Source organism: Colletotrichum phormii (assembly GCF_030913505.1).
Source record: "Colletotrichum phormii strain CBS 102054 chromosome Unknown BDP81scaffold_10, whole genome shotgun sequence".
NCBI lineage: Eukaryota > Fungi > Ascomycota > Sordariomycetes > Glomerellales > Glomerellaceae > Colletotrichum > Colletotrichum phormii.
In genome coordinates, this window is record NW_026851452.1 from 1007817 (window position 1) to 1032884 (window position 25068).

Genomic DNA, 25068 nt, shown 5'->3' on the forward strand with positions numbered 1-25068 from the left:
TGACTGGCTCTATGTAGGTATAATAGTCGTCCTCCAGCCACCAGCGTCAGTAGAAGTCGATCAAGCTCGTTTCCGGCGTTCCTGCTGAAGCCTCTCGTGAGAGCCTGCCGCCTCGTCGAAGTCAATCTTCTCCCCCCCTTTGGACACCACCAACCCCACGCCGAAAGGAGGATCACCCCCCGATCGTGTACACGCGATGGCGCCCATCTCAGGTACCGTAGCGACGGTATTCACGGCGTTGACGGCGGCCTTTAGGACCTCCGGCCCCGCTCTGCAGCGGCTGGCGGAGCAGAATCACCTCCTGGCCGAGCTCGACTACGGCAACTTCCAGGGCGCCTACTCGGACACGTATAACATATCGTACTGGCAGAAGATCCCCTACGCGGCGCCTCCCGTGGGCGAGAACCGGTTCCGGGGTCCGCAGCCACCCGCGGCGGTGGACGGCGTCGTGTATGACTCTAGCCAGCCGTTTGATATGTGCCCTCAACGGACGGTAGGTTCCTTGCTCCCCCCTCAGCTCGTTGCTTCATGGCCGTTGAGTGAGATATGAGATCAAGAAGGATGTTGGCGCTGACTGAGTCCTGGACGCATCTGTAGGTCAACGGCTCCGAAGATTGTCTGTACCTCGGCCTCTACTCCCGCCCCTGGACGCAAGACCAGCCTCTGAAGCCCGTCGTCGTCACCTTTTACGGCGGCGGCTTCATCCAGGGCTCGGCCTACTTCAGCATCCCGCCCTCGGCCTACCCGATCCTCAACGTCTCGACCTCGTCCGACATGATGTTCATCTACCCAAACTACCGCACAAACGCCTTTGGCCTTCTCCCCGGGAAGCAGATTGCCGCGGACCCGAAATCGGACCTGAACCCAGGCCTTCTGGACCAGGAGGCTGTGATCAAGTGGACGGAAAAGTACGTGAAACAGTTCGGCGGCGACCCGGACGACGTGACCATCTGGGGCCAGTCGGCCGGCGGCGGCAGCGTGCTGGCGCAGGCCCTCGGCCGCGGAGGGGAGCAGAAGCTCTTCCGCAAGGCCATGGCCAGCAGCCCGTTCTGGCCAAAGACGTACGCGTACGACAGCCCCGAGGCGCAGGCGCTCTACGACGAGCTCGCGTCCCGCACGGGGTGCGCAGGCGTCGAGGACAGCCTGGCCTGCCTGAAGAAGGCGGACGTGCAGACGATCCGGGACGCCAGTCTCGCCATCTCGAGCTCGCATGTGACAAACACGTCGTCCTTCACGTGGTCGCCCGTCATCGACGGCGAGTTTCTCCGGGAACCGCTCTCTGAGGCCGCCGCCGCGGGGCGGGTGAACATGGACCTGGCCTTTGCGATGCACAACACGCACGAGGGCGAGAACTTCCTGCCCGGCGGGCTCCAGAGCGCGACGGACGTCGGGTCTCCGCCGTTCAACTCGAGCGAGGCCTCGTTTGACAAGTGGCTGAGGGGGTTCCTACCCGGGTTTGGCGACTGCGAGATTGACGGCGTAAAGAGGCTGTATCCCGCGGCCGGCACGACGGAGACGGTTTCGTATAACACGACGTACGTGCGGGCCGGGCTCATTTATCGGGACGTCGTTCTGTCGTGTCCGGCGTTTTGGTTCTCGGGCGCGGCGCCGAAGGGGGGTTGGTTGGGCGAGTACTCGCTGAACCCGTCCAAGCATGCTAGTGATACCGTCTGGGTGAGTTTTGGTCCCTTTCCGTGAAAGAATCTAGTCAGTGGATAACTAACAGGTATGTAGTGGAATCAGGTCAACGCCGTGCAAAAGACGGACCCTGCCCGCTACGAAGGCTATGCTGGTGAGTATAAAGGATTGTATGTTGCTTACCGCAGAACACTGTCACTAACTCGCTGTTCCAGGTGCATTTGCGTCTTTCTTCCAGACGGGTGACCCCAACGCGCTCAAGCTATCTGCGTCAACGCAAGCTGGTGTACCGCCCCTCAAGGACAGCAAGGAATGGGTCGTCATCCCAACAGGGTTCGCGACGGCTGATTTGGGATTACTAGAGAAGAGATGCGGATTTTGGAAAAAGACGGCTGCGAAGATACCCATTTGAAGCGGTTCTAGATATGTACATGCGTGTAGTAATGATATAGACGTACAAATTAGTCGATTGGGTTGTCACGAAGCTTGAAAAGCTCCCTCATCACCTCTTCCGTCTTGGCGCGCAGCGCGGAGTGGTACAGCTGGTTCGTCTCGTACACCTTGGCCTTGACGAGCGCGGCCGTATCCTTGGCGAACTCGTAGTCGACGTACATGTCGTCAATGTAGCCGGCGGCATATACAGGCACCGTGTTCTCGCGCAGCTTCTCTTGATCATACAGCTCCGGCCACTCGTCGAACTTGGCGAGAATCTCGGCGGCTTCGCGGAGTTCAATCAGCTCCGGGTATGTTTCAAAGTGCAGTGGGAAGATCATCTCGCCCGAGAAGTAGAGGGGCGGGGCCGTGAACTCGGAGAGGGCGGGTTCCTTCGCCAACCAGGAGAACTTCTCCAAGGACTTGCCAACTCTGTAGGCTGCCCAGTTGGAAGCGGAACCTGGCCCATCGGTGTAGATTGCTTCATGCAAAATAGCATATATGATGTTGCTGTCGAAGGAGGTGGCCGTTTCAACGTCAGTCAGGGATGCGCGCGTGAAGAAGCCAAACTGGTCCAAGTCCGTCTTCAGCTTGAGGATGGTCGAGTGCACTGAGTCGAGTCCCCCATGAGCACCAAAGGCAAGTCCAAGGGTGAGCAGCCTCGGGATTGTGAGATAACCACCACCAGGAAGAGTGACCTTCTTCTTCTCCTGAATGAAACGAGCCACCTGGTGGACAGCTTCGATGTCTTCGGGATATTTTTGGTAGTAGGCCTGGTTTCTCTCCTGGACTTTCTTGAAAGTTGCCCCATACACCTGCTCAGGCGACTTGCCGACGGGTGCGAGACCTCCAGTAAGGAAGACTTCCCGAAGGCCTTGAGGGAATCTCGAAAGGTAGGTGAGAGACACGAACCCGCCGAACGATTGACCAAAGAGGGACCACTTTTTCTTTTCTTCCGGGAAGTCTTCCGTAAGATAGGCTCTGACGGCTTCGAGGTCGTTGACAATGTTGTCCTGGCGAAGTAATTTGAGGTGGTCGGCCTGCTTCTGAGCATTGCCCTCGAGGGCGAGGGTGACAGCGGAGACGGGAGAGCTGAGTCCAACTCCTCGGTAGTCCAAGAATAGGATCTGGTATCCTCGATCTAGGGCAGTGCGGGTGATGGGACTGTCTTGAGGCTCTGGGTTACCAAATCCCGGCCCACCTTGCAGAAACACCATCCATGGCTTCTGCTCTGCCTGCTTCTTCTCACTTTCGCTGGGAGGGACTATGGGCCTCTCGTGTTTGGTGACACTTCTGCCAAATAATTGAAGAACACCCGAGGACTGGTTGCTGTAGTCCTTTGGGACCTCAAAGAAGAGTTCAGACACGAGGAATTGGCCTATCGTTCTGATCAGCACTGTTCTATGAACAGCCCTTTTCTATGAACAGCCCTTTGGGGAAATTACCTGGGATGACATGCGACCTCTTGCTAAGAAGCTTCGCCGCACTAATTACTTTGGAAGCCATGTTGAGCCGGCTGGGGTAAAGCGAAGGCTTAATGACTGTGCGAGAGAGCAAAGTAGTTAAAAAAGGAGAAGGCTTGGATATGAACACTGAATCTGATGTTGGCAACTAGCCAAATATGAGGACCCTGAGAACCCCGCCTAGATGATGGTGCAAGATAAAGTGCCGTGAGATGTCGCACCTTCTCAGTTGGGCGACCGGGGCAGTCACAGTGTGACACTGTGAGCGTTGCGTGCCAGGAACTGCATCTTGAGGGATAGAATTCCATCTCAAATCCTCCGGCTTTCCACTTTCGAGGATTTGCAATCAGTCCAGATTTGCAAGGCTTCCTTCCATGGACTTAGACTTCAACTGCTTGTCTTGACGGACCGGTATCTGCCCTGAGAGGTTGTAGTCCAAATCCTGGGATGTGACTTGGTCAAGGTATCTATTGACGACGCAGTTACTACCTCCTTACAGAAGTGATGAGAAAATGCAGATGCACCTGATCATGGATTTCCTCCTACTTGAATAGTATTAAGAGACAGTCGCTGCTCAATGGAGTATAAGGTTCTGGAGTCTTCGGAGTCCCAGAGTAGAGACCGAAATCATGTGGTGGTAAATATAAATCCGAGAATAATCACAAGACTTGCTTATTATCGCACGATACAATTACTCAAGGCTGTATCCGTATTGGCAATGAACACGCGCGTAAAAAGAAGCAAGTATGCTGGCAATATTGCCGGCCATCCGTTGCTGGGCAGAGCTCTCTTCAACTCTCCTTTCTTGCCTCACTTTCACTTTCTTAGAGGTAGCGATGTTCTAGACTCCTTACATAAGCTCAGCTCCGATTCCGGGTGACAATCCACCAATGACATCAACCCCCGCGTACGATCCGAATGTGCTCGGCTCGGCAAAACCTGGGTCGGACTCCACGCGCGCCGCCTCTCTAGCGAACCTTACCAAGTCCCAACTTGGGGAAGCGCCTGGTGCACGATGGGCTGCCAAAGGAAAGTCTCCCCATCCACCCAAACATCGAATACCTTCTCTTCCCGCCACTTCATGCCCCATTCCACATGTTCCGAGCGCGAAGCCACCAACAGTGGGATGAATTACATACATCTTACCACGACGCTTGTTGAATCCTTCAACGCTCTCGCCGATGAGGTCCAGATCCTGACCGATAGGAAAACGATCCTGGAGCACAAGCTCAGATTCGCCCACGAGCAGGTGAGTTGAAACGAAACGCGCAGGGGTTTGTCAGCAGAGCCACTGCTTTGCGACACTCTCCTCACCACCTCCAATATGATGAACAACCTTAGCTCTAGATCAAGAGCTCCTTTCACAAGGGGCGAAGACTGATTCCTTTTACCATTTTCTGACTTGCGCTTTTGCAACTTCCCCCCATCATCTTCGTCTCCGGGCCAGCCTCGGTGGTAATTCTTGCTAATCGGCCGACCTTCACAGTACCAGTATTTGGCCGACAAACATGCCCCTGCTGCCCCCGAAATCTCCGAAGTACTGGCAAAGTTACAGCTGCCGCCCGAACTCGCGAATCCATCGCTAGAAGACGCCAACCCCGTACCGCTACCGAAGCGCAACAAGCTGGATACCCGAAATCAGATTGCTCTCATCATCCGAGACGGACGGCGCGTTGCCCAGCAGCTTACGTCGATCGGCGAAACGAGCAAGACGAGCGACTCTAGTAGAGAGACTTCTTCTCGTGAGGCCCAGACCGGAACTTCCATGTCTACCGTGCTTGAGCAAGACTTCACGATCGAGGGGAAGAAGGGGCCTTTGGAATGTCCTTTCTCTTCTCAGAAGGCGGACAGCGCGGGCGAGGGCGATGGTGAAGTGCACAGCGCCGAGAAGGGCTCCCAGGACCCTACTCCGCACCACTCTACGGACCCCATCTGTGCCGCCATGTTCGAGGAATCAACATCTCAACCGGCTCCCGGCGCTGCCGATTCCCCCGCCAAATGTCCGATTCGCTACCTGGACCAGCACTCCCCAGAAGAGATCGCACACTACGTCGAGACGCATAAGCACGAATTGCCTCGCAGTCACGAGGTCTGTGTGAGAAGATACCAGAAGAATGAGGTGCAAATCAAGAAGCTGGACGCAAAATACGGCAATTTGGTAAACATGATTCAGGGGCTTAGTGCGCTACATCAGCCCATGTTGCCGGAGTCACAGCAGGAGCAGGAAGAGATCGAACGTGCCTCGAATGAGAGGGTTCACAATTGGGCAAAGGCTGTCACGGATACGTCAGCAGACGATGCCGACCAGTCCCAGCCTGAGCCTGAGGATGCAGATGAGGCTCGGCAGAGCCATTTTGACAGAACGCTTAAGGAGGTTCGAGTCGGCGAGTCTCCTAGCCGTCCGTGGGGCATATCGGTTCCCATCTACGAGCCTCATGGTATGGGCGATGAAGAACGACCTCTTTCGCCTCCTCCAGCACCCGTCTTCATGCCATCTGGTTCTGAAGGCGAGGAAACACCAGCGCCAAAGACTGGCAAGTGTCCCTTCGATCATACGAAGATGGCAGCGATGGCAGCCGCTCGCGAAGAGGCTCAACCTGTCTCTCCTACACCAGCGCCCAAGCTCATGTCAAACGATATAGGCGAGGATGCATCGCCGCCAAAGCCTGCTGGAAAATGCCCCTTCGATCACGCTCAACTTGCTGCAATGGGCTTCGCGTCGCCTGCGCCAGACACTGGCGATCAAACCTATGTCCACCCCGAACCGGATCCTCAACCTATCGAACTGCCATCGACGCCTGTGAAGCCGCAGCCATCGCAAAGCATGCCCCCTCAACAACCGACCTTCATCAACCCCCCGCTCGACGCGAACAAGCAGTTCACACCGAACGGCATGCCACAAATGGTTTTCACCGGTCCAGTCTTCATCGGATATCCCATTGAGCAGGCAATCCAATTCATGCAACACTTCCAGGGGAGGCAGTAGTGGTCTGAGCCCATGACACCTTCTCATCTTTGTTTCTCTCTCCATTTTTCTGTTTCGCACATATGGCTTTCTATTATTGGGAAGGGGAGGCGTTTGTCTGTTTTAAGCGAAGGCGTTGGAATGTGACCTTTGATGCAGAGCTAGTTTTTCTCGTCCAGATATCTTTATGGACTTTCCTATTCCAGTTACACTCCACGGTGTACTACACGAGTTTGATGTACAGATTGACGAGGCAGCAAGGGGGGGAAATGGTATGAATGGACGCAGGAGGAAAAAGCAGACAGAACTCGTCCGTATGATACCACACAAGACCAGAAATGAGACATTGATATCACGAGAATACTTATTGCTGCAAAATTCGCTTACCCGTACGTTGCTCTGGGCATCAATATTCTGGAACATTTCAGTCATGTTTGATGTCTAGAAGCAGTGTCTAGTTCCACATCAACTCAAAGTCTACAATACCTTTACTGTCCTTTGAAAAAAACGCCTTAATCCGAATCCTTGAACCCGCCCCCCTTTCCACTGTGCTCATCATCAAACGGATTCACGGGATCCTCGCGCCCGATTTTCTGCCCACCGCCTTCGTTTTCATCGTCATCGTCATCATGATACCCGCCCTCCTCATCAGCCTCGCGCGCCCACAGCGAAATGTCGTCATCGTCCATGAGCGCCGCCACGTCCTCCGGGTCCACGAGGCCGGCCTCAATATCCGAATAGTCGGGTGCGTCCTGGCCGGGCACGAGACCGCCCTCGATCTCGGCCTGCTCCAGGGCCAGCTCGGCGGCGCGGGCCATGGTGCGTTGGTAGATGAGCCAGCCGACGACGAGACCGACGGCGCCGCCGAGGATCATGGAGATGTAGTTGATGGCCTTGCCGCCGGCCGTCATCTCGTCGCCTTTTTCGGCGATGAGGGCGAGGCGGCTGCCGATGAAGACGTGGACGAGAAGCTTTGGACTATTGGGGATCCTCTGTTAGTCATGCTGGAACCGTAGCGAAGGATACGATTGGGTTCCCAGCTTTAATTACCTGGCAAGTGCGGTCGAGACGGCAAAGGTCCAAGGCTTGATGGACGGGATCGTGGACAGGAACCCGTTGGACAAACTATAAGGTAGCGGACAGAAGCGCACCGCCGTCAACATGCCGATCCCGTCCTTCCTCAACACCTGGCCCAGCGCGATGAACCGATGATCCTGCCCGACGAGCTTGTGCACGTAACCACTAAAGATGCCCCTACTCGTGTAAAACGCCGTCAGGCTGCCCGCGACCGTGGCCGTCGCGACAATGGGATAGCCCAGCGGGAACCCGTAGACGAAGCCCGAGACCGAGATGGCCGTGCTGTAGCCAATCATGGGCGGGAAGGCCGTCATGAACGTGAAAGCCCAGATGATGAGCCAGCCGAACGGCAGCGCGCGCCACTTTTGCGACACGGGCGCCAGCCACTTGAAGATTGCGTGCGAGTAGATGAGGAAGAGGAGGCCCAGGACGTTGACGACGAGGAGGAACGCGGCGACGGCCACGCGCTGGAGGGGGGTGAGGCCGAGGTACATGCTCCACAGGCGGTTGCCGGCTTTCACGGCGGAGCGCACCGCGCGGTTTACGCCCGAGAGCGCCGTGGTTCTCCTAGAGCCGGATTGGGCCCCGCGGCCGAAGCGTGCTGTGGACATGCGGCGGGTGGTTGTTGTTCTCGAGGAGGACGAGTTGCCGCCGATGTTGCGGATCCATGGCGGGCGGACGTCGGCGTGGGCTTCGGAGGGGGAGGATGGGGGATTCGGCGAGAGGGAGAGAGCCCTCGCTGCTGATTCGTAGTCGGCCGGCATCGTGGGCGGTCGATCGGGGGTCTAAAAGGGGGCAATCTGGCGGCAAGAGGCAGTTGAGAGCGTGGTGGCTTTTTGGGGCCCGGAGGCTACGGATACAGGAAGCTATTCGCGGGGGTTTCGACCAGTCGATTGTACGCTCGGTTTACAGTAAGTTCGTCTCTTTCGCAGTTAGAATTGTAACTGGTTCACTCGATGTTTTCCGGGGCCATTTCGAAAGAAACAACCAAATCTTTGATGCAAGTACAGAAATGGAACGAACAAGGGAAGAAGACTATGGTGAGGGAGGAAGAGTGCGTCGCAATGTTGAAGGAGCTGACCTCACACCCGCTGCGATGAGGTAAGCTGCCTAACCAAAGTGCCCCAAGCCACACCTAGAGACATGCGCAAGGTCCGCGGTTAACTTCCATGGATCGTCGGGCCCGTCAATGCGGGCGGGCTGCTACCTGGCCAAAAATAACCGGGGTTCTCCAGGGTCAATGGAAATGCCCTAGTACGACGGACCTTATTTTAGTTGCCCCAGAACGGACGAATACTCCGTACACGTACACAGGGACGGAGGAAACAGATACACACGAACTAACATGGAAAGAAAAACTTAGTTGGAGACCCGAGGTTCGATACTGTTCCTGATGACGACGTTCACAGAGCATTACCTAAAGAGCCCGTTTCATGGGAAAACGCAATGAGAATGTCTCATGTTTCCTGCGGACGGTTTCAATTGCATGGCATACAGGGGGTTCGATGCATAAGGCACTCGCACGTCCCAAAATGGCAGCCGCTGTGCATCCCGTCCATGTCGGTCTGCCTGCCGACTGACCGGCCAGTATCCGGCGCTCTCCAGTGTCGGTGGGGGCTCCACTCGAGCTGGAAAGCTCCAAGTGCTTCTTCCCTGCATGAACTCAACCTACCGTAAGGTACAGATACCCGCCCGACCTTCCCTTAGGTAAAAGCGGCTCTGCTTCTACTATCACCTTCACTGCAATAATTAACGCGCCAGGACCTTGATATAATCTTGATAGAGGAGTTCGCTCCTGGAGCGTCTTGTTGACCTTTTCTACTCTCGGTTCTTTCTACTTTATTGTCTTTTCATTCCTTCTAGGTAGTCGGTCGTCATCGCCGCCCGCTAGGTCCCTTCGGGGGATCCCTAACAAGCATCCTGACTTTGCCGTCTCCAATTTCCACACCCTGACTCAAGATATCAACCTCCTCTTTACTGTCGTCTGCACTCGACGTTCCCTCGCGTGCCAACGCCTTGTCGTAGCTTCGAGCATCAATGCCCAAGATGCCACCCATATTATTGCGATCTCCAGGGACGGAGAATTCGCGATAGGCGTACCTCCACTCGTTCAAGAAGTTACGAATCGCCTTGCCGACCTTGTCCTTGCCGTTCTTACTGTGGTGACCGGTACCGGTAATGGCGTAAATCGGTCTAGTCTCCTTGCCGTTCTCCATCAAAACTCGCTCCAGATATTCCACGGCTTCCTCCGGATGAAGTCCGTGCAGGTCGACATATATCTCAGAACTGTTCGCAATGCCTCTGTTGCGTTCCTCGTAGAGCTCGCGCGCGGCTTCTCGATGCGCCTTCCGCATCAGGTCATTCTCACTCTGGCCCCGTAGACTCAGAGCTTTGGCAGCCCTAGCATCATTTCGGTTCCATGCTTGAGCGGCGCTGATCGATTGATTAGCCCCGTGAAACGTCATTAAAGAATTGTTGATCTCTTACCTCTGGAGGAACTTGTTCCTAAGACCGCCGTGCTTGATGGCTTCTTGGCGAGCTTTAAGGTAGGCCTTGTTGGCTCTTTCACCAGTTTCTAACCATGGAATGTGTTTCGGGTTCTGAATCGCCTGTGCTGCCGCACTATTTTCCCCGTTCCGGATATTGGTCGAGCTTCCATTTCGTCCAATCTTTTTGATATCTTGGCGGAGTGAAGCTGGCCCTGGAGATGGCGACATCTTGACGATCTCAGCAAGAGAGTTTGGTGCATAATTCTCCTTGTGATTGTGGCCGTGCCCACCCCTTTTCCCGTGGTGCTTCTTGCCTTGCTTCGCCGCAGCAGAACCTAGAGTAGGGAATGCGTCCGCATCGTCCAGCGATGGAGCCACAAGTTCCCTCGCTTGCTGGTGTCGGCTTCCTGGGCGAGACCTAGACCGAGGGCTGTCACTCGCGTAGAACGGCTTCAGGCCGGGTGGTGGCGTGAGCCCGATTGTAACACCTGGGCTTCCACTATAACTGCCAATGTGGTCAGGCGTGCCAGGTGGAAGTGCTGGAAACAGGTTCAAGTCGGACAAATTGGCCTGCTTGGTTGGAGGAGTACTGGCCCCGTCCAGCGCCAGCTTGTTCATTAGATGTGCTGGATCGTGGGAGAATATGCAAGTTTCGCCAGCTAAACAATTGCCCATTACCCAGTATCTTGGTACTCATGTTAGTTGAGGGTATACTCAAGGCTGGAGGAGTAGATACTTACTTGCACAGATGATTGCTCAAGTCATGGCTGAATCTGCAGTCTGCTCTTAAGCATTGTCCCGTAGACATGTAGAACTTGCAGATAATACCCGACCTTTGTCCAGCCGGGGTAGTGGGCCGTCCTTCCGCAGCCAGCGCCTTTCCTATCAGAGACACCTTATTGTCGTCTGGCTGCGAGCTGCTGTATCCATTCTCTTGCGCCTGACTTTCCATGATAGACGCGATCGTTGCGCTTAGATCATAGCCGTGAAGCGCAAGGGCTGCTTCGATCTCCTCGTCAGTTCGCGTCCGGCCGAGTATTGAACGCAGCATGTCATATGGAGACATATCAGCTTGCTGTGACGACATGGAGGAGAACTCAGGGGCAGCAGCATTCAAGCCACTTGAGGTTCCGACAGATGATGTAACGCTGATAGCATCATCAGCGACAAGCCACTCCACGTTTTCTGTCTGATAGTCGCCAAAAGTTTCGTGAGAAGGTGACTTGTCGTTGGCGAACTCGTATGCGTTCAAGTTCGGGCTATTAGGTATGGCGGGTGTCGCAAAGGCGAGTCTCGGAGAGGGTCTCGGAGAGGAGAAAGGAGAAGCCGCAGACGATTTCGTTCTCGTGAAAGATGGAGTAAAGGACGGAACAAAGCCTGGAGGGGCCAAAGGACTAACTCCAAGTCTGGGCGAGCCAGAGAGGGGAGTGGCATTGCCGCGCCATGATGCAGGTGATGGTCGCCGTAAGATAGTCTGACGGATAGGAGGAGGGGAGGCCGCAAGTCCACTTCCATCACGGTATCGCCATAACACATCGAGAATCGCATTATCTAGTGAGGAACCATTCAGAGTCGTCTGGTTTCGCAAAAGGTCTTCTAGCTTGTCCGTCTTGTCTTCGTCCTCGAGGGTGGCATCCTGGAGGATCGGTAGGCAGATCTCATAGTGCTCGTCGGAAACCATGTTTGCGCGGTTTGAGGCCGAGACGCGGGCCTGGGGATAGCAGGTGGAGGCAGCAAAGGTGCGTCAAGAGTATATATTGCGTGAGTATGTAAGGGTTGGAGCCGAGACCGCAACGGCGCGTTTATAGATGGTATTCGGTCTTGGTTTGGAGCGGAGCAACTACTATGTAAGGCAGGCGGCGGGAGTGTAAAGGCAGTGGTTTGCGGCAGCGTCAGGCAGGGCTGAGGTGGGAGTTGACGTCGGATGTCAGCCTTCGCGGGTGGCCGTGGGGGGTTGAGTTCGAAGGTGGACGAGCTGTCCTGTCCGCTGAAGCAAAGCCGGAACCACTAGAAGTAGAATGCGCTAAAGTCTTGTGTGTGCTTGGAAGAGTAATCGAAGCAAAGCGAGGGAGTTGGCGATGAGAGCGAAGTTGGTGGGCGGGATTCGATGGTTCCGTCACATGGTTTCGGAGCCAGGGGCAGAGGGGGGATCGTCTCGAGCTTGCTGTTGGATGAGGCGGTCGGTATTACGGGCATAAAGTGCGCGAAAGAAAGAGGCTGCCCCGTTCGGGTGGACTTGGATTGTTCGCAGACTGAGCCGTTGTTGCCAGCCGTTGAAAGGCTAAGGTAGAAGCGAGATACGACGGGAGGAAAGTGGAAGATTTGGAGATGGTGGTTTGGATGGTGGGAAATGCAGCCAAGTGCACGTCGTCGTTCCCCCTTCAGCTGAGGACGGGGACCAGGAACTGGGACGGGGCCACCTGAGGGCGGGAGAGGTAAGGTGAGTTGCGGTCGGGTACTTGGGGTGCGTGCTTCCTGCTGCTGCTGCTGCTGCCGCTGCACCGCTCCTGTGGATGCAGGCAAATACCTTAGGTACCTTACCTTGGGTTGAGGAGGAGTTCAGGACCTCCAGGTGTAGGAAGGGATGATGCACCACCCACCAGCTGGCTAACAGCTCTTTCGGGGGTCGGGGAACTGGGACCCAGTGTCAGTGGGCTCACGCTTAGCGGGCACGTACCGGAAAGTAGCCAATCATGAGGCACACTAGGATATCCGGGACGTACCCCCAAGAAGCACACCTGCTAATTGTCTATCCAGTGATCCACTGATGGGAGTCCTCAGGGACAACCACAACGGGGCGGGGCAACTAATGAAGTACGTACCCTCCCTACTAAGGTACCTCAACTTCGGAAGACACGCCCTCCCCACCCAGGAGTGACATTTTCATCTTAACTGTTCGAACTCAAGAATATCCAGGGGTTTGACTTCAGCGAGAGCTTGAAGCGGCATATGACGTGAGGCCTGAGATGTGAAGTATGGACCTATCTATAACTTGGGAGAAAGACCAGTATCTTGGTAAACTACACTTTCTAGGGGTTTCTTGCTTTTGAGAGACCATTCGGATACCTTGTCGACTGGGAAGGAAACATTGGCATACTGTCTCTCCAGTCTTGGATGCTAAGCGGCGCGGTACTCGACGACGTTCCACTGAATGGGATTGAAAGACAGATTCCTTTTTATTCGGTGCTTTCATTGTAGCCGACCCTCTGTTCAGCTCTGCCCTTGCCGGCCACAATGCGCCCTTTGTGCTATCCTCGTCGCTCCTTCTGAGTGAGTAAGCTGACTTTGGCGATACCCGAGCAAGGTTCAACCAAGGAGCCCTTCTTGTACCTTGTTCCCAATAGACATTCAGCTAAGGGCTGCCTTCGAGGTGTGTCGGACAAAAGTACACGGACGCCAGATGTGAAGGACGAGGGCTTTTCTCCACTTCCCTCCATTAACGTAGCCATGTCTTTGAAAGTAGTGAGTGATGTACTCGGAAGACGGAAACGACGAAGGACCTCTGCCTTCCGGTATTAGAAATCTCCATGCTCCAGTACGCCGTATTATCGTCTACAACAGGCAGCTCAGGGGATTTCTTCGTCATCCAGGTCATCCCCGAATCCGAAGCTGAAGCCACCTCCGCTGGTCTCTGCCTGGCTTCCGCCCACTGCTTCCTCCCACTTCCTCTTTTTCTGAATGCTCTTCTTCTCCAAAATAAGAAGGGCTTCTTCCAACAGATTTGGCTGTTCCTGGCGCAGTCGCTCGATGAACAACGCGTATGGATCAGCTACTTCTTGCTTGAAGCCAGAAACTTGATCTGGCTTATCCCTCAGGAATGAGATAACCTCGGAGAGTTGATTTTTCGGTACGAAATTCTGGGTCAGTGCAATGCCGCTTTCCAAATTGACCACTAGATGCCACCACCCGCTCGGCACATGTAAAACTTCCCCCTCTTGGCAGATACCCTCGACGCACTCGGGTAACCGACGTGCTTCTGCATGAAACTCGAGAAGCCATTCTGCGATGCTCAAGGGGCTGGTGACCTCGCTGCTGTCCTGCGAGACAATCACTCCGGGGACCATAGCCGTGGGTGGAAACATGATCCAATATTTCGCACCTTGGATCACCGCGTTCCACGCACTCGTACCGTTGGGGTCCTTATGAAAGGTTGATCCGCTTCGTTCGGGTCCGATGATGAGCCAGCGATGGGCGGGCCGTTCCTTTCCCAAAAGCTCGAACAAATCCGGACCAAAGCATTCCGGCTTCCAATAAGCCGCACCCTCCTTTTGCTCAATCGCGATCTTCATCTTCTCGGCAAACTTTTTGTCGAATAGATAGAGAGGGCTCTCATCGTCGTTATTGTTCATGTACTCGTTGTAGGTCGAAAAGGGCCAGTCAACGGCCTCTGAGCGAAACTCTACATCATTGTAGCGTTTTGATATGGCATCGATAGTCCATTCGTAGCAGACAGGCCACTTCTGGATGTATTTGGTGAGAACGAAAGGGGTATCGGTCCAGTTCTCAGAGAAATCCTCGTAAGTCAGGGTTTCCATGCGCCGGATCATGTTGCGAGTTGGTATCCTTGAGGTGAATTGCTTCAAGTCTACATGACTACAGACAAACGGTCGGTGTATAACGTCAGAGAAGACATTGCTGCAGTCAATGTTTGCCTGTTGCTCAGAGGAGAGCTTCAGCTGGGTAGCCCTCCAAGATCCCTGCCATTTGCCTTCAAATCTTCCTGAGCTGTGAGATCTAAAGTTCCGTCAGTAAAGTCAATAGTTTACACGCCAAGATTCAGTCGAATGATCACGGTATCTTTATCTGATCATTTTGGAATAAGAGTCACCAGGAATACCTGGTCGTGAACAGCTCTTGTTTCAATCGGGCGAAACCACCAGGGTGACTGTGTAATCCGCAGCTCTTGCTAATGAATACCAATAACACCCAGTCCCATGATTTTCCTCCACTCAACAAAGCAACTGACTTACTGAAGAAATAGCGTCTTCCACAAGTCATCTGAGCGGCAGAATGCGTAAAGGAATCTGGAAGTGTAGCCTAGATTTCGGAGACGATCCTCGTCGAAATACTCCAAAAGGAGCATAAGAGCCTCATCGGGCAAAATTTTCAGATATCCGATGTGTTTCCGAGCGTTCGGACGGCCCGAGAGATACTGGTTGCCCAGCGGTTTCACTCCCAAAGGATGGGTTGGAATTGACTCAGTCGACGTGACTGCATTTTCCAGGGCTTTTGAGTCATAGTTGTCGAGGCTGGTGTTGTCAGCATGGCTGTTGTTGGTCCGGCCATTGGATACAGTGCCATGGTGTGGCACAGATGAGGTATCGTTCGCCATGTAAGGTACTAGGTAGGTAGGCGAGCAACTAGGATCCTTGGGTTATTGGGAGAACATTGACATGTGTGTCTGCTGCTTTTGGCTAAAAGGTAAAAAAAAAAAAGTTAGTGGCGGGGGTGACGTTGGAGAAAGCAGGCAAGCAAAAAGGCTGAAGAGTCTAACAGTCTGAAGTCAAAGGAGAAAGAAGGGTGTGAAAATGAGACGAGAAAAAAGCTGTACAAGGAATCATGTCACTGGGCATAGCGGCATCGCGGGTGCAGGTGGTACGAGCTAGGTGTTGGGTAGCAGCAGTGCGTGGCGGACACATGCTTCGATAAACATGTTCTGTGACTCAATTAATGCATGAAGATTGTCTAGATGAAAATCTGGCAGGCATTCCGCCACATCGCATCCTAGAGGGGGTCGGGCGACAAGGTCAGAAAATTTAGCAGGCAAGTGCGGCTGCTGTGCCTTCTGTCGTTCCTGCTATCTCCGGCCTTCCCAGCGCTGAGTTCCGCCGACAGCAGTCTCCGGTCCCATAGCTGCACTGCTAGTGATCGCTCATTCACTGAGGACGGCACGGCAGGTGTGCCCTAATCACCCATCCTGCCTGTCTCCGTTTAGCGCCACCTCGCTTACCGCATAAAACGAGGGGCCGCCCGCCGCCAGGAAATTTTTTACGTGGTCAAGAATTCCTGCAGCTGCTGATAAAAACTTCACCTCCCACCCCGAACAATCAACGTGCACCATCACCCCACGAACAACCAAACCAAACGCACCTTTCTTCCTAGATTCAGTTCTACTCTTGCGTTTCGCCAAGAGTATCGGATCTAGTTGAGACTTTAATTCTTAGACTTCGATTCGTCGACACATTTCGCAAAACTCTCCAACGAGACGTTTGCGATTTTCCAGCCCCTCGCCAAACCCCACCTTCGCGACGATATTTCTAGATTCCAAGCTGTGCTTGTGATCTAGATTTTTTCCCACAACACAACCGCAATCATGGCTGACAAGGGTCTTGAGGATGTGCCTGAGGGTAAGTCTTGCGCCTACATATGAGGGATCGTGGACTCGGCAGAGGAAGGCTTCGGCTATCGACGTTGAGGTCGTCGTCTACGAGTGACCGACCGGCCACCTCCCCCTCCCTCTCCTCGGCGCCTAGCGCATTTTCGAAAGACGACAAGTCGCTAACAAATACCTCTTTACAGGCCAGATCGAGTCGAACTACGATGAGACCGTCGACTCCTTCGATGACATGAACCTCAAGTCGGAGCTCCTTCGTGGTATGTTTTCCCGCGCTCAAAAATTTTCGGGCGGAAATACCCTCACTGTGGACCATGTTGCTGACTTTGCTTCGCTAGGTGTCTACGCCTACGGTTTCGAGCGTCCCTCCGCCATCCAGCAGCGTGCCATCATGCCCGTCATCAAGGGTATGTTCAATAACCACTTTCACTTTGCGAATACAGTTGCTCATGCTTTGCCCAGGCCACGATGTCATTGCCCAGGCTCAGTCCGGTACTGGCAAGACCGCCACTTTCTCCGTCTCTGTCCTCCAGAAGATTGACACCAACGTCAAGGCTTGCCAGGCCCTCATCCTTGCTCCCACCCGTGAGCTTGCCCAGCAGATCCAGAAGGTCGTTGTCGCCATCGGCGACTTCATGAACATTGAGTGCCACGCCTGCATCGGTGGTACCAGCGTCCGTGACGACATGAAGGCCCTTCAGGACGGTCCCCAGGTCGTTGTCGGTACCCCTGGCCGTGTCCACGACATGATCCAGCGCCGCTTCCTCAAGACCGATTCCATGAAGATGTTCGTCCTTGACGAGGCCGACGAGATGCTTTCTGTAAGTTTTGATAGACTTGGATTTTGCTCGACTACATGCTAACATATGTTTTCAGCGCGGTTTCACCGAGCAGATCTACGACATCTTCCAGCTCCTTCCCCAGAGCACCCAGGTCGTCCTTCTGTCCGCCACCATGCCCCAGGACGTCCTCGAGGTCACCACCAAGTTCATGCGCGACCCCGTCCGCATTCTCGTCAAGAAGGACGAGCTTACTCTTGAGGGTATCAAGCAGTTCTACATTGCCGTTGAGAAGGAGGAGTGGAAGCTCGACACCCTCTCCGACTTGTACGAGACTGTCACCATCACCCAAGCTGTCATCTTCTGCAACACCCGCAGAAAGGTTGACTGGCTCACCGACAAGCTCACTGCCCGTGACTTCACCGTCTCCGCCATGCACGGTGACATGGACCAGGCTCAGCGTGATCTGATTATGAAGGAGTTCCGTTCCGGATCTTCCCGTGTCCTGATCGCCACTGACCTTCTGGCCCGTGGTATCGATGTCCAGCAGGTCTCCCTGGTCATCAACTACGACCTTCCCGCCAACCGCGAGAACTACATCCACCGCATCGGTCGTGGTGGTCGTTTCGGACGTAAGGGTGTTGCCATCAACTTCGTTACCGCCGAGGACGTCCGCATGATGAGAGAGATTGAGCAGTTCTACAGCACCCAGATTGAGGAGATGCCCATGAACGTTGCCGACCTCATCTAAGTAACGAATTCACGGATACACGCATACTTTCTCTTTGGAACGGAACAGGCCCTGTTGTCTGCCGAGATCGATCACGCACCGGATCTGGCACTGACGCTTGAGGGTGGATTTTACTCGAGATTCATCAGGACTTGTTTGTTGATAGATCGCGGAAGGCTACCTGGCGAGTCACAGGGCGTGGCCAGCATACCATCTTCTTGGTTGACTGCTGGACGCGCCCCGACTCATGGGTGGAATTGAAAACTGGCTTGCATGCGGAACGGCTTACGAGTCTTTTGGCACCTTAATACCACGAAGGTGCGGCGGACTGGTACCTAAAAGAATCATTGGCAAGGGTTCTAGTTTTTGATTTTCGGTTTCCTAGTCTCTCTGTACGTAGGGGCCACGTTACGATGAATCTTCTCTTAAAAGTACTCTCTGTGTCCCTCTTGTTGAAAGTGATTGTATGAATATGTGTCTTGGTATATGTTGTATCAGGAAGTCACGGCGAAGCTCTCCAAACTCCTCTCTGGACACTATGGCCGTACGGCAACTTACCGCCAGGGTTTCAACGAAGGAAGCGGGGCGAGCATGCACGAGGCTGGATACTCGGGCATGGCAGGGCGAATTGCTGCCACGACATGGAGCATCGCTCTCGGATGTTCCACCATACAGGCTTGCAAGTGGCCGGAGTTCATTCAGACACACTAACACGCAGTGCGTGTCCTGTTATCAAGGCACTCGGAGAGACACCAGCCCATCGGACGAGGTTGGGCTGCGCCACGTGGGCGGGCCGTGGATTCAACGTCTCTAATCGCATTCCAGATGAAAAGAAGCTCACAACGTTCGTGGCTCGACGCATCCATACAACCCACGGTTCAACTTCTTGTCCCTAGGGTGGGGCGGCCTGCCTTGAGCCCAAGCGTCCACTGAAATTTTTTTCCTCTTCCCTTCCTTTCATTCTATCGAGTTTTGCGCGGCAAGTATCCTATGTAGAAATCCCGTAAAAACACATTCAACTGCTCGACGATAATTTTAAGCACATAGAAAAAAAGCTCAAAAAAATTGGTAGCTTCTCTTTGATTGAGCGTGTCATCCTTAGTGCAGGGGCCATGCTACTGTGAGGGAAGTCAGTGACTGCTTCGTGATTCGAACTTGGGACCTCGGAGATAAACTTACATCTTCTCTGTATCGTTTCAAATTGACCAAATGCCCGAAGGCGAAATTCAGAGCTAATTTGGCTCCCTATAGAGGGTTCGCGCGTGCACACCTTCTGGTCCGTGCTGCGCGCCTGAGGCAGTAGCCATCTTCCAGGCTTCACATCCTCAGGCCAGAGGGGGAGCAAAAACACCCCTCCTCAACGAGAACCTGAATGTCAGTGCTGTGAAAACTTTGGTGGGGGATTTGCGGGAGACCGGTCTTTTACCCCGCCAAACACACCAAGACCCCGTCACCACCAAAGTTACTATCGAGACTCATTGTCGCTTACCACGAACTAAAAGAATCAAGATCTTCTCCTGTAGCGCTTCAAACACTTGGTATTGTACTCAACATGAAGAATGTGATTTTTTTCTTTCCCGTTGAACACCCCGGGAAGACCGGTGCGCTGCATCGGCGCGCAGACAACAATTTTTGTGGCCCGGCCGATGAGGGTTTCAAGTTGTGTGCGGATAGACCTTGGTGGAGGGGAAGAAAAGTTTCATGCCTGGGGGGAAATTTTTTTTTATTCTTTTTTTTTTTTTTTTGCTTCCTGGTCCGCTCCTGCTCACTTACAGCAGAATCCCCCCTCCCCTCCTTGCCCTGGCCCTTCCGGCCTTTCCCTCCTCCCCTTCTCTCCCTTCGTCCTGTCAAAGACCGTCTGAAGTGTGTCGGGGGGACCACCCCTGGGAAACCCCCCCCCCTTCCGTTTCGTTTCGTTTGGGCAGTTCGTTAGGGTTGCAAGGAAGCGGTATTGAAACCTGCATTGAAACTATTGAGTGTATGCAACTAAACGAGGAATATGTCCCTTGCCAGGGGGGGCGTGAGATAGGGAAACTGGTCCCTGTCCACTTATACGGGGCCGCATTGCCGGCGCATCTCGGGGTAGTACTTCGTACAGCTTCGAGTCCGCATGTTTAGACGTTGCTTTCTATCAGACCCTGATTAAGACATGACATGCCAGAAGCGCGAATTCAGAGCAATGCACGGCTGAAGAGCCTCCTTGCGAAGGCGGTAAAGATAGGCGCCGCCAACGACATGGCGGTAGACAATAGGGTATGGTTCTTTGAAACTCTCGAATGGTGAATGAAGCACCTTGCCCATTGAGAAAGAATGGACTCTTGATGCCGGAAACTTGGTAGGTCGGTCACATATCAAAACATCTCTATACAGTAAGTTAGGATTGTCAAAAGCAAGGCTGTTCAAACATGCAACGAGAGCATATAATTTACAGTCATCTGCTAGTAAGAGACGATGTTCATTCGTCCATTGATAAGTGTCAGAATCCAAACTCGTGTAATGTTAGACCGGCCATCAGGATATCTGCTTTATTCCTTCTTTTGTCTACATTTCATGATGCCTTTGACTCGTTACAAGATGCTGTCAAGTCCACAAGCCACAACATAGCATGATCTGTTAGCTCAAAGTAGTAGCTGGGTGTTGCATGCCATGATATTGCTAAGGGTTCGACGATGTATTGTCAATGTCTTGAAATGATGGCATTGTAAGAACCGGAACATATGGGAGAGATTATGGTTCATATATTTAAGGTAAAGGCCAAAAGGAGTTCTGCCGGCTTCTTTCTTTGTTCTGGACCTCTCCACTCCCAAGTTACTCACCCGCGATGTTTGACCCGGGGGTGCTCATCCATCGAATAAGTCCATCGAAGAACAATTGACGCTGCAAAGCACTTGATGATGAAACCCATCTTTCGTCAATCAAGGGGTAAGGACTATTACCGCGTAGCTTTATATAAGCAAATTGTACTTCGGACCTTTTGTTGGGCATGATACGCGTCCCAAGCATTACGACGGGCCAGGAGCACATCATGAGTGACAAATCTGATCGGGATTTAGATAGGTAAGGCCACAGATCATTGACCACAACTCAATGCAAGATCCCGCCAAAGGCGTAAAGTGGGATCGAATGCTAATCAACCGCCCGTCTGCATCGACCTAACTTGACTCAAGCAGCTCATTTCTCATCACCCCGGCCAAGCAAACTTTCCCTTCCTTACCCGATATCAACGCCAAATCACCCACCGCCAGGTTGCGCCACTCATTTATACCTCATTACACTGTACCAAGGAAGGCCGTGTAAATATTTCGTCACCACCGCATAGAATTCCTTCCACACACTTAAGGCTGATGAGCGCATGCGCCAGCAGGTTCTGACCTAACCGTCCGACACGATGACGGACTGTACAGTGGCCTAAATTCCACCGGCCCGGGCCTTCTCCAGAACATCCGGTGGCGGGAGGTACTCAGGGCCAAACGATAGCGGGAGAAGCTATTCACGATGATCAGCTCAAGGGTTTTCTCAATGACTTGGTCTTGTAAACTTACAGCTTCGAGTCTCATGACGACGTATTTTCCGTCCTTGTTGAACATGATAATAGGCGTCTCCAGGTCCACGAACTCACGGATGCTAGTGAAAATTATCAGTTAAAGGCTGCCTCAGCGGTTCATGATACCCCTCTGAAGATTGTGTGAAGAAGACTGGGGCGTTACAAAGGGGTTGACTCACAACTGCCGGCACATGCCACATGGGCTACACGGAGCTTCGATATCGGTGGCTACGGCGACAGCCTTGAATCCTCGAATACCCTCCGTGATGGCCTTGCCAAACGCTACTCGTTCGGCACACGTGCCAACGGGATAAGAGGCATTCTCAACGTTGGCTCCAGATGTATATTTGCCGTCCTTAGATAAGAGTGTCGCTCCCACACGGAATTGACTGTAAGGGCAGTATGCCGTCGCCTTTGCTGCCGTCGCCTTTTGGTGAAGCTTAGTCACCTCGGCTGGGGTAAGTCCGTACTTCTTGGCCGTCTCGGCCGTCTGAGACTCAGTGGCGACATCGAAAACCTCTGGTGTGAAGCCCATGTTGCAAGAAGTGAGAGGAACGACGTGAGTGAGTATGTTATAGGATGAGTTTGTGAGATGAGGAATCGGATATGATGTGTGAGATGAATCTATGATCCTATGTGTGTAGTTGGATGATAGGTCTACGGGCTGCTGGTGTTAGTTTATTCTTGGGGGTCTCTCTGGTGGGAACGCCCTCTGTGGGAGCCACTGGCATGCTCCATTTATGGGGGGTCCGGGTGCCAATAGCGACCCCCGGCCGTCTCCGAATTCCGTTTGCGTCTCCTCGAAGTAATCTTTTTGCTATCAGTTTCGGAACCGAAAACCCGCAATTGCCATGATTCCTCCCGTCCTCTCCAACCATCATCGCAGATGTCCGTTTCCGCCTCCAAATTTCCTGCCTAGTTGGGCTGCTTACACTCATGACATTCGATCCCCGGATTGGACGGACATTCCCCGTATGACCAGCATGTAGGCGGCGCGCCTTGACGTTCTGCAACCATTGGATAACCCCGCAGTCTCATTCTCAGCTGACTACCTGCCTACCTTCAAAGCCGACTTACGCCTTGCCGAGGGATATCGTAAGCGGGTTCATGGCACTAGGTAATCGATATCCGTTAGCTAATGCCTTGATTTATGGGGTCACGAGATGTGCCTTGATGGGATACACTTACGAAGAGCCGTCGTCAACCACAAGGTTTGCTCCCGTGACGTAGGAGCTGAAGCCCGAAGCTAGAAACCCGGCTACTCGAGCTACTTCTTGAGGACTACCCGGTCGCTCGAGGCCCACGCTTGCCTCGGAGGCCTTGGATGACGGGTACCAGTTGCTAGATTCATCGGGCTTATACTCCGTTTCATCACCTCCCGTTTTCGACTTACTTCCTTTCCTTGCAAAACCACAGGTGGGAACTGGGAGTTCATCCCCTTCATATCGACCTGTTAGGTTGCATTGATCAGCTGTCTGCTCGGCCTAGTGAAGCGAAGAACTCTTACCCCGTTCAAATCTAGACCAACATCAATCTGGCCCGGAGAAATGCAGTTGATCCTCACTCCCGAGCCCTTGAGCACCGCAACGCCGGCCTTCACGACACCGAGCGCGGCGTGGGCCGCCATCGTATAGCACGGCTCCCAGCACCCGCCGTACGTCGATGCCACGCTGCTGATGACGATGATGCTGCCGTACTTCTGGCTCTTGGGCGCCGCGTTCGGGTAAGATTGCTTTTCCGTCAGTTTGGCCATGGCGGGAGGCGCGTACTTGAGCGCAAAGAAGGGTGCCATGGAATGTGCCTCGAAGCACCGCTGGAGGTCGGCCGGTGTCGTTTCGTTGATGGACGGGGGCCCCAGCAGACCTGCTGATGATACCCAGATGTCGAGGCGTCCAAAGGCGTTGAGAAGCTCGTCAATAAGGACCAGAGTCTCTTCTTCTTTGGCAACGTTGAACGGGTAGGGAATGATCTTGGTGTTCGGGTGCTCTTGGTGCACCTTATTGACCAGAGGCTTGACCGTCTCATCACTGACTGTCTTGTCGCATGCTAGACCGTGTCATTCAGTTTCTGTCGTCGTTGTCACTCAAGATACCGGTTCTAATCTTACCGTATATGGAAGCGGCTCCATGAGCTGTCTATGTGTTAGCGACGCCTCCTCGAGGTAGCGAACAAGCTCCTGCCTGCCAGCTCCTCGATGATAGCCCGTCCAACAGGCTGAGCAGCGCCCGTGACAACGCAGACGAAGCCATACTGGCCACAATACTTAGCACATCACGCATAGACTTATAATGGTAACACTGACGTACAAGCTTGCCATCGGCGCGGTAGGGACTGAAGTCCACGGTCGTATCCATCTTCAAAGAAAATCAGATGAAGTGTAAATAATGCTGAATCGTAACTACGGTCAAAGAACAAAACTTTGGACGTCTCTCAGGTAGAATAAGGGATGGCAAGGACAATTGGTAAAATTCAACACAACACTTCAGGGGCAGAAGAAATAACCTCAAGTTGTGCCACACTCAGGCCTAGACTTTGAGCGGCTCAAGCCTGCATGCCCAAACAGGCCAATGCCGTCACCTACACGCGGGCTAAAATGATGCTTCTCCGAGGAGAGCACCAGGACTGGCAGCTACTAGGTTGTGGAGGCGAAATTGCCTACAATCAGTGCAAGACTTATGCTGTTTTCTGATAAGGAATTAACTGCAATGGATCGATCAATCCAGACACCATGGATCCACGTGTTGTTTCACTTGCTGTGTTGAGAAATCAGTCTTTGTCTACGTTGTTCTTGAGCGAAACGACATGGCACAGCTCAGTCCGCCAAACTAGCTAACGGTGTTTTTCGTTGCTTTGGGGTCGACATAAACCCCAGCTTTCGGTCCACGCGGGGTGTCCATTGGGATTCGCGCCTAATGCTCATATCGGTGCTCAAATCATCTTTGTCTGATTGGACGATTCCTGTCTAGGGCCCGGACGACGGAGATGCTCATATCTCCCCCGCCAGCTTCTGCCGTTGCAGCAACACCTTGCAGATTGGCCTATCATATGCACTTCAAGAGTTGTTGGTCGTTGTGTGAGTCGACCATCGTCGTATTTCATCTCGTAGTGCTGTATTGCTGACCACTCAGATGCAATCGTTGACCATGCTTATTGGCAACCTTTGCAACCTACATCTTTGGTGGCTAGTCCGGACTGTTCGAAGCAGTCAAGCTTTGAAAAGGTGAACAATGTGTCGAGGAATCGCGCAAGCTTTCTTTGATTCAATGCAACGCAATGCAGGGGGAGGAACGTGGTGTAACCCATGAGATTAGCTAGCTGTGTTGGCAGCGATGGTTCTGGAATGCCTTGGCTGAGCATCGAAAACCATGAGGGTTAAGGGTCAGCTTGTGCTGACGTCAGTGAGGCCAGTCGTATTCCAGCAACGAGAAGCGGAAGACGTTCTAGGCGAATACAGTTCTGTAGTTTATCTTTCTCTGGGATACTGAGCTCATCCAGTGCCGTGTTTCCGAAGGAACAATCAGCATATCGTTCCTAGGACGACACTGTCCGAGCACGGCAAGATACGCATTGACTACCCAAGGTTCGAAATCACGGACATCTGCAGGAGGAGAGAAGGA

General features: G+C 53.4%; 9 protein-coding genes across 9 annotated transcripts; 3 read left to right on the forward strand and 6 right to left on the reverse strand.

Moving 5' to 3' along the window:
* Positions 1–196: 196 nt before the first annotated feature.
* BDP81DRAFT_461139 (carboxylesterase) lies at positions 197–2050 on the forward strand (the record flags this gene model as incomplete). Its single annotated transcript, XM_060593738.1, has 4 exons — positions 197–493; positions 598–1674; positions 1735–1792; positions 1854–2050. The coding sequence occupies 4 exons, from the start codon at positions 197–199 to the stop codon at positions 2048–2050; spliced, it is 1629 nt and encodes a 542-aa protein (XP_060445313.1).
* A 49-nt stretch (positions 2051–2099) lies between these two features.
* On the reverse strand, positions 2100–3576 carry BDP81DRAFT_394366 (Alpha/Beta hydrolase protein; the record flags this gene model as incomplete). The annotated part of the gene is made up of 2 exons (XM_060587949.1): positions 2100–3448; positions 3516–3576. 2 exons carry the CDS (start codon positions 3574–3576, stop codon positions 2100–2102), a joined length of 1410 nt encoding a protein of 469 aa, XP_060445314.1.
* A 972-nt stretch (positions 3577–4548) lies between these two features.
* Positions 4549–6519, forward strand: BDP81DRAFT_449698 (uncharacterized protein; the record flags this gene model as incomplete). The annotated part of the gene is made up of 2 exons (XM_060592444.1): positions 4549–4782; positions 5026–6519. 2 exons carry the CDS (start codon positions 4549–4551, stop codon positions 6517–6519), a joined length of 1728 nt encoding a protein of 575 aa, XP_060445315.1.
* Positions 6520–7010: 491 nt separating this feature from the next.
* On the reverse strand, positions 7011–8339 carry BDP81DRAFT_320217 (uncharacterized protein; the record flags this gene model as incomplete). Its single annotated transcript, XM_060584506.1, has 2 exons — positions 7011–7476; positions 7549–8339. 2 exons carry the CDS (start codon positions 8337–8339, stop codon positions 7011–7013), a joined length of 1257 nt encoding a protein of 418 aa, XP_060445316.1.
* A 1110-nt stretch (positions 8340–9449) lies between these two features.
* Positions 9450–11745, reverse strand: BDP81DRAFT_320016 (smr domain-containing protein; the record flags this gene model as incomplete). The annotated part of the gene is made up of 3 exons (XM_060584491.1): positions 9450–10008; positions 10063–10749; positions 10805–11745. The coding sequence occupies 3 exons, from the start codon at positions 11743–11745 to the stop codon at positions 9450–9452; spliced, it is 2187 nt and encodes a 728-aa protein (XP_060445317.1).
* Positions 11746–13630: 1885 nt separating this feature from the next.
* Positions 13631–15396, reverse strand: BDP81DRAFT_319660 (F-box domain-containing protein; the record flags this gene model as incomplete). The annotated part of the gene is made up of 2 exons (XM_060584454.1): positions 13631–14798; positions 15035–15396. The coding sequence occupies 2 exons, from the start codon at positions 15394–15396 to the stop codon at positions 13631–13633; spliced, it is 1530 nt and encodes a 509-aa protein (XP_060445318.1).
* Positions 15397–16040: 644 nt separating this feature from the next.
* Positions 16041–18341, forward strand: BDP81DRAFT_428169 (ATP-dependent RNA helicase eIF4A). Its single transcript, XM_060590404.1, has 5 exons — positions 16041–16411; positions 16584–16658; positions 16737–16805; positions 16861–17219; positions 17275–18341. The coding sequence occupies exons 1-5, from the start codon at positions 16378–16380 to the stop codon at positions 17926–17928; spliced, it is 1191 nt and encodes a 396-aa protein (XP_060445319.1). The 5' UTR covers positions 16041–16377; the 3' UTR covers positions 17929–18341.
* Positions 18342–20846: 2505 nt separating this feature from the next.
* On the reverse strand, positions 20847–22314 carry BDP81DRAFT_27219 (cytidine deaminase). Its single transcript, XM_060582938.1, has 3 exons — positions 21631–22314; positions 21450–21531; positions 20847–21393 (listed from the first exon to the last, which is right to left on the reverse strand). The coding sequence occupies exons 1-3, from the start codon at positions 21984–21986 to the stop codon at positions 21316–21318; spliced, it is 516 nt and encodes a 171-aa protein (XP_060445320.1). The 5' UTR covers positions 21987–22314; the 3' UTR covers positions 20847–21315.
* Positions 22315–22524: 210 nt separating this feature from the next.
* BDP81DRAFT_319994 (uncharacterized protein) lies at positions 22525–23805 on the reverse strand (the record flags this gene model as incomplete). The annotated part of the gene is made up of 6 exons (XM_060584488.1): positions 22525–22564; positions 22640–22770; positions 22845–22901; positions 22959–23497; positions 23602–23701; positions 23758–23805. 6 exons carry the CDS (start codon positions 23803–23805, stop codon positions 22525–22527), a joined length of 915 nt encoding a protein of 304 aa, XP_060445321.1.
* Positions 23806–25068: the final 1263 nt, after the last annotated feature.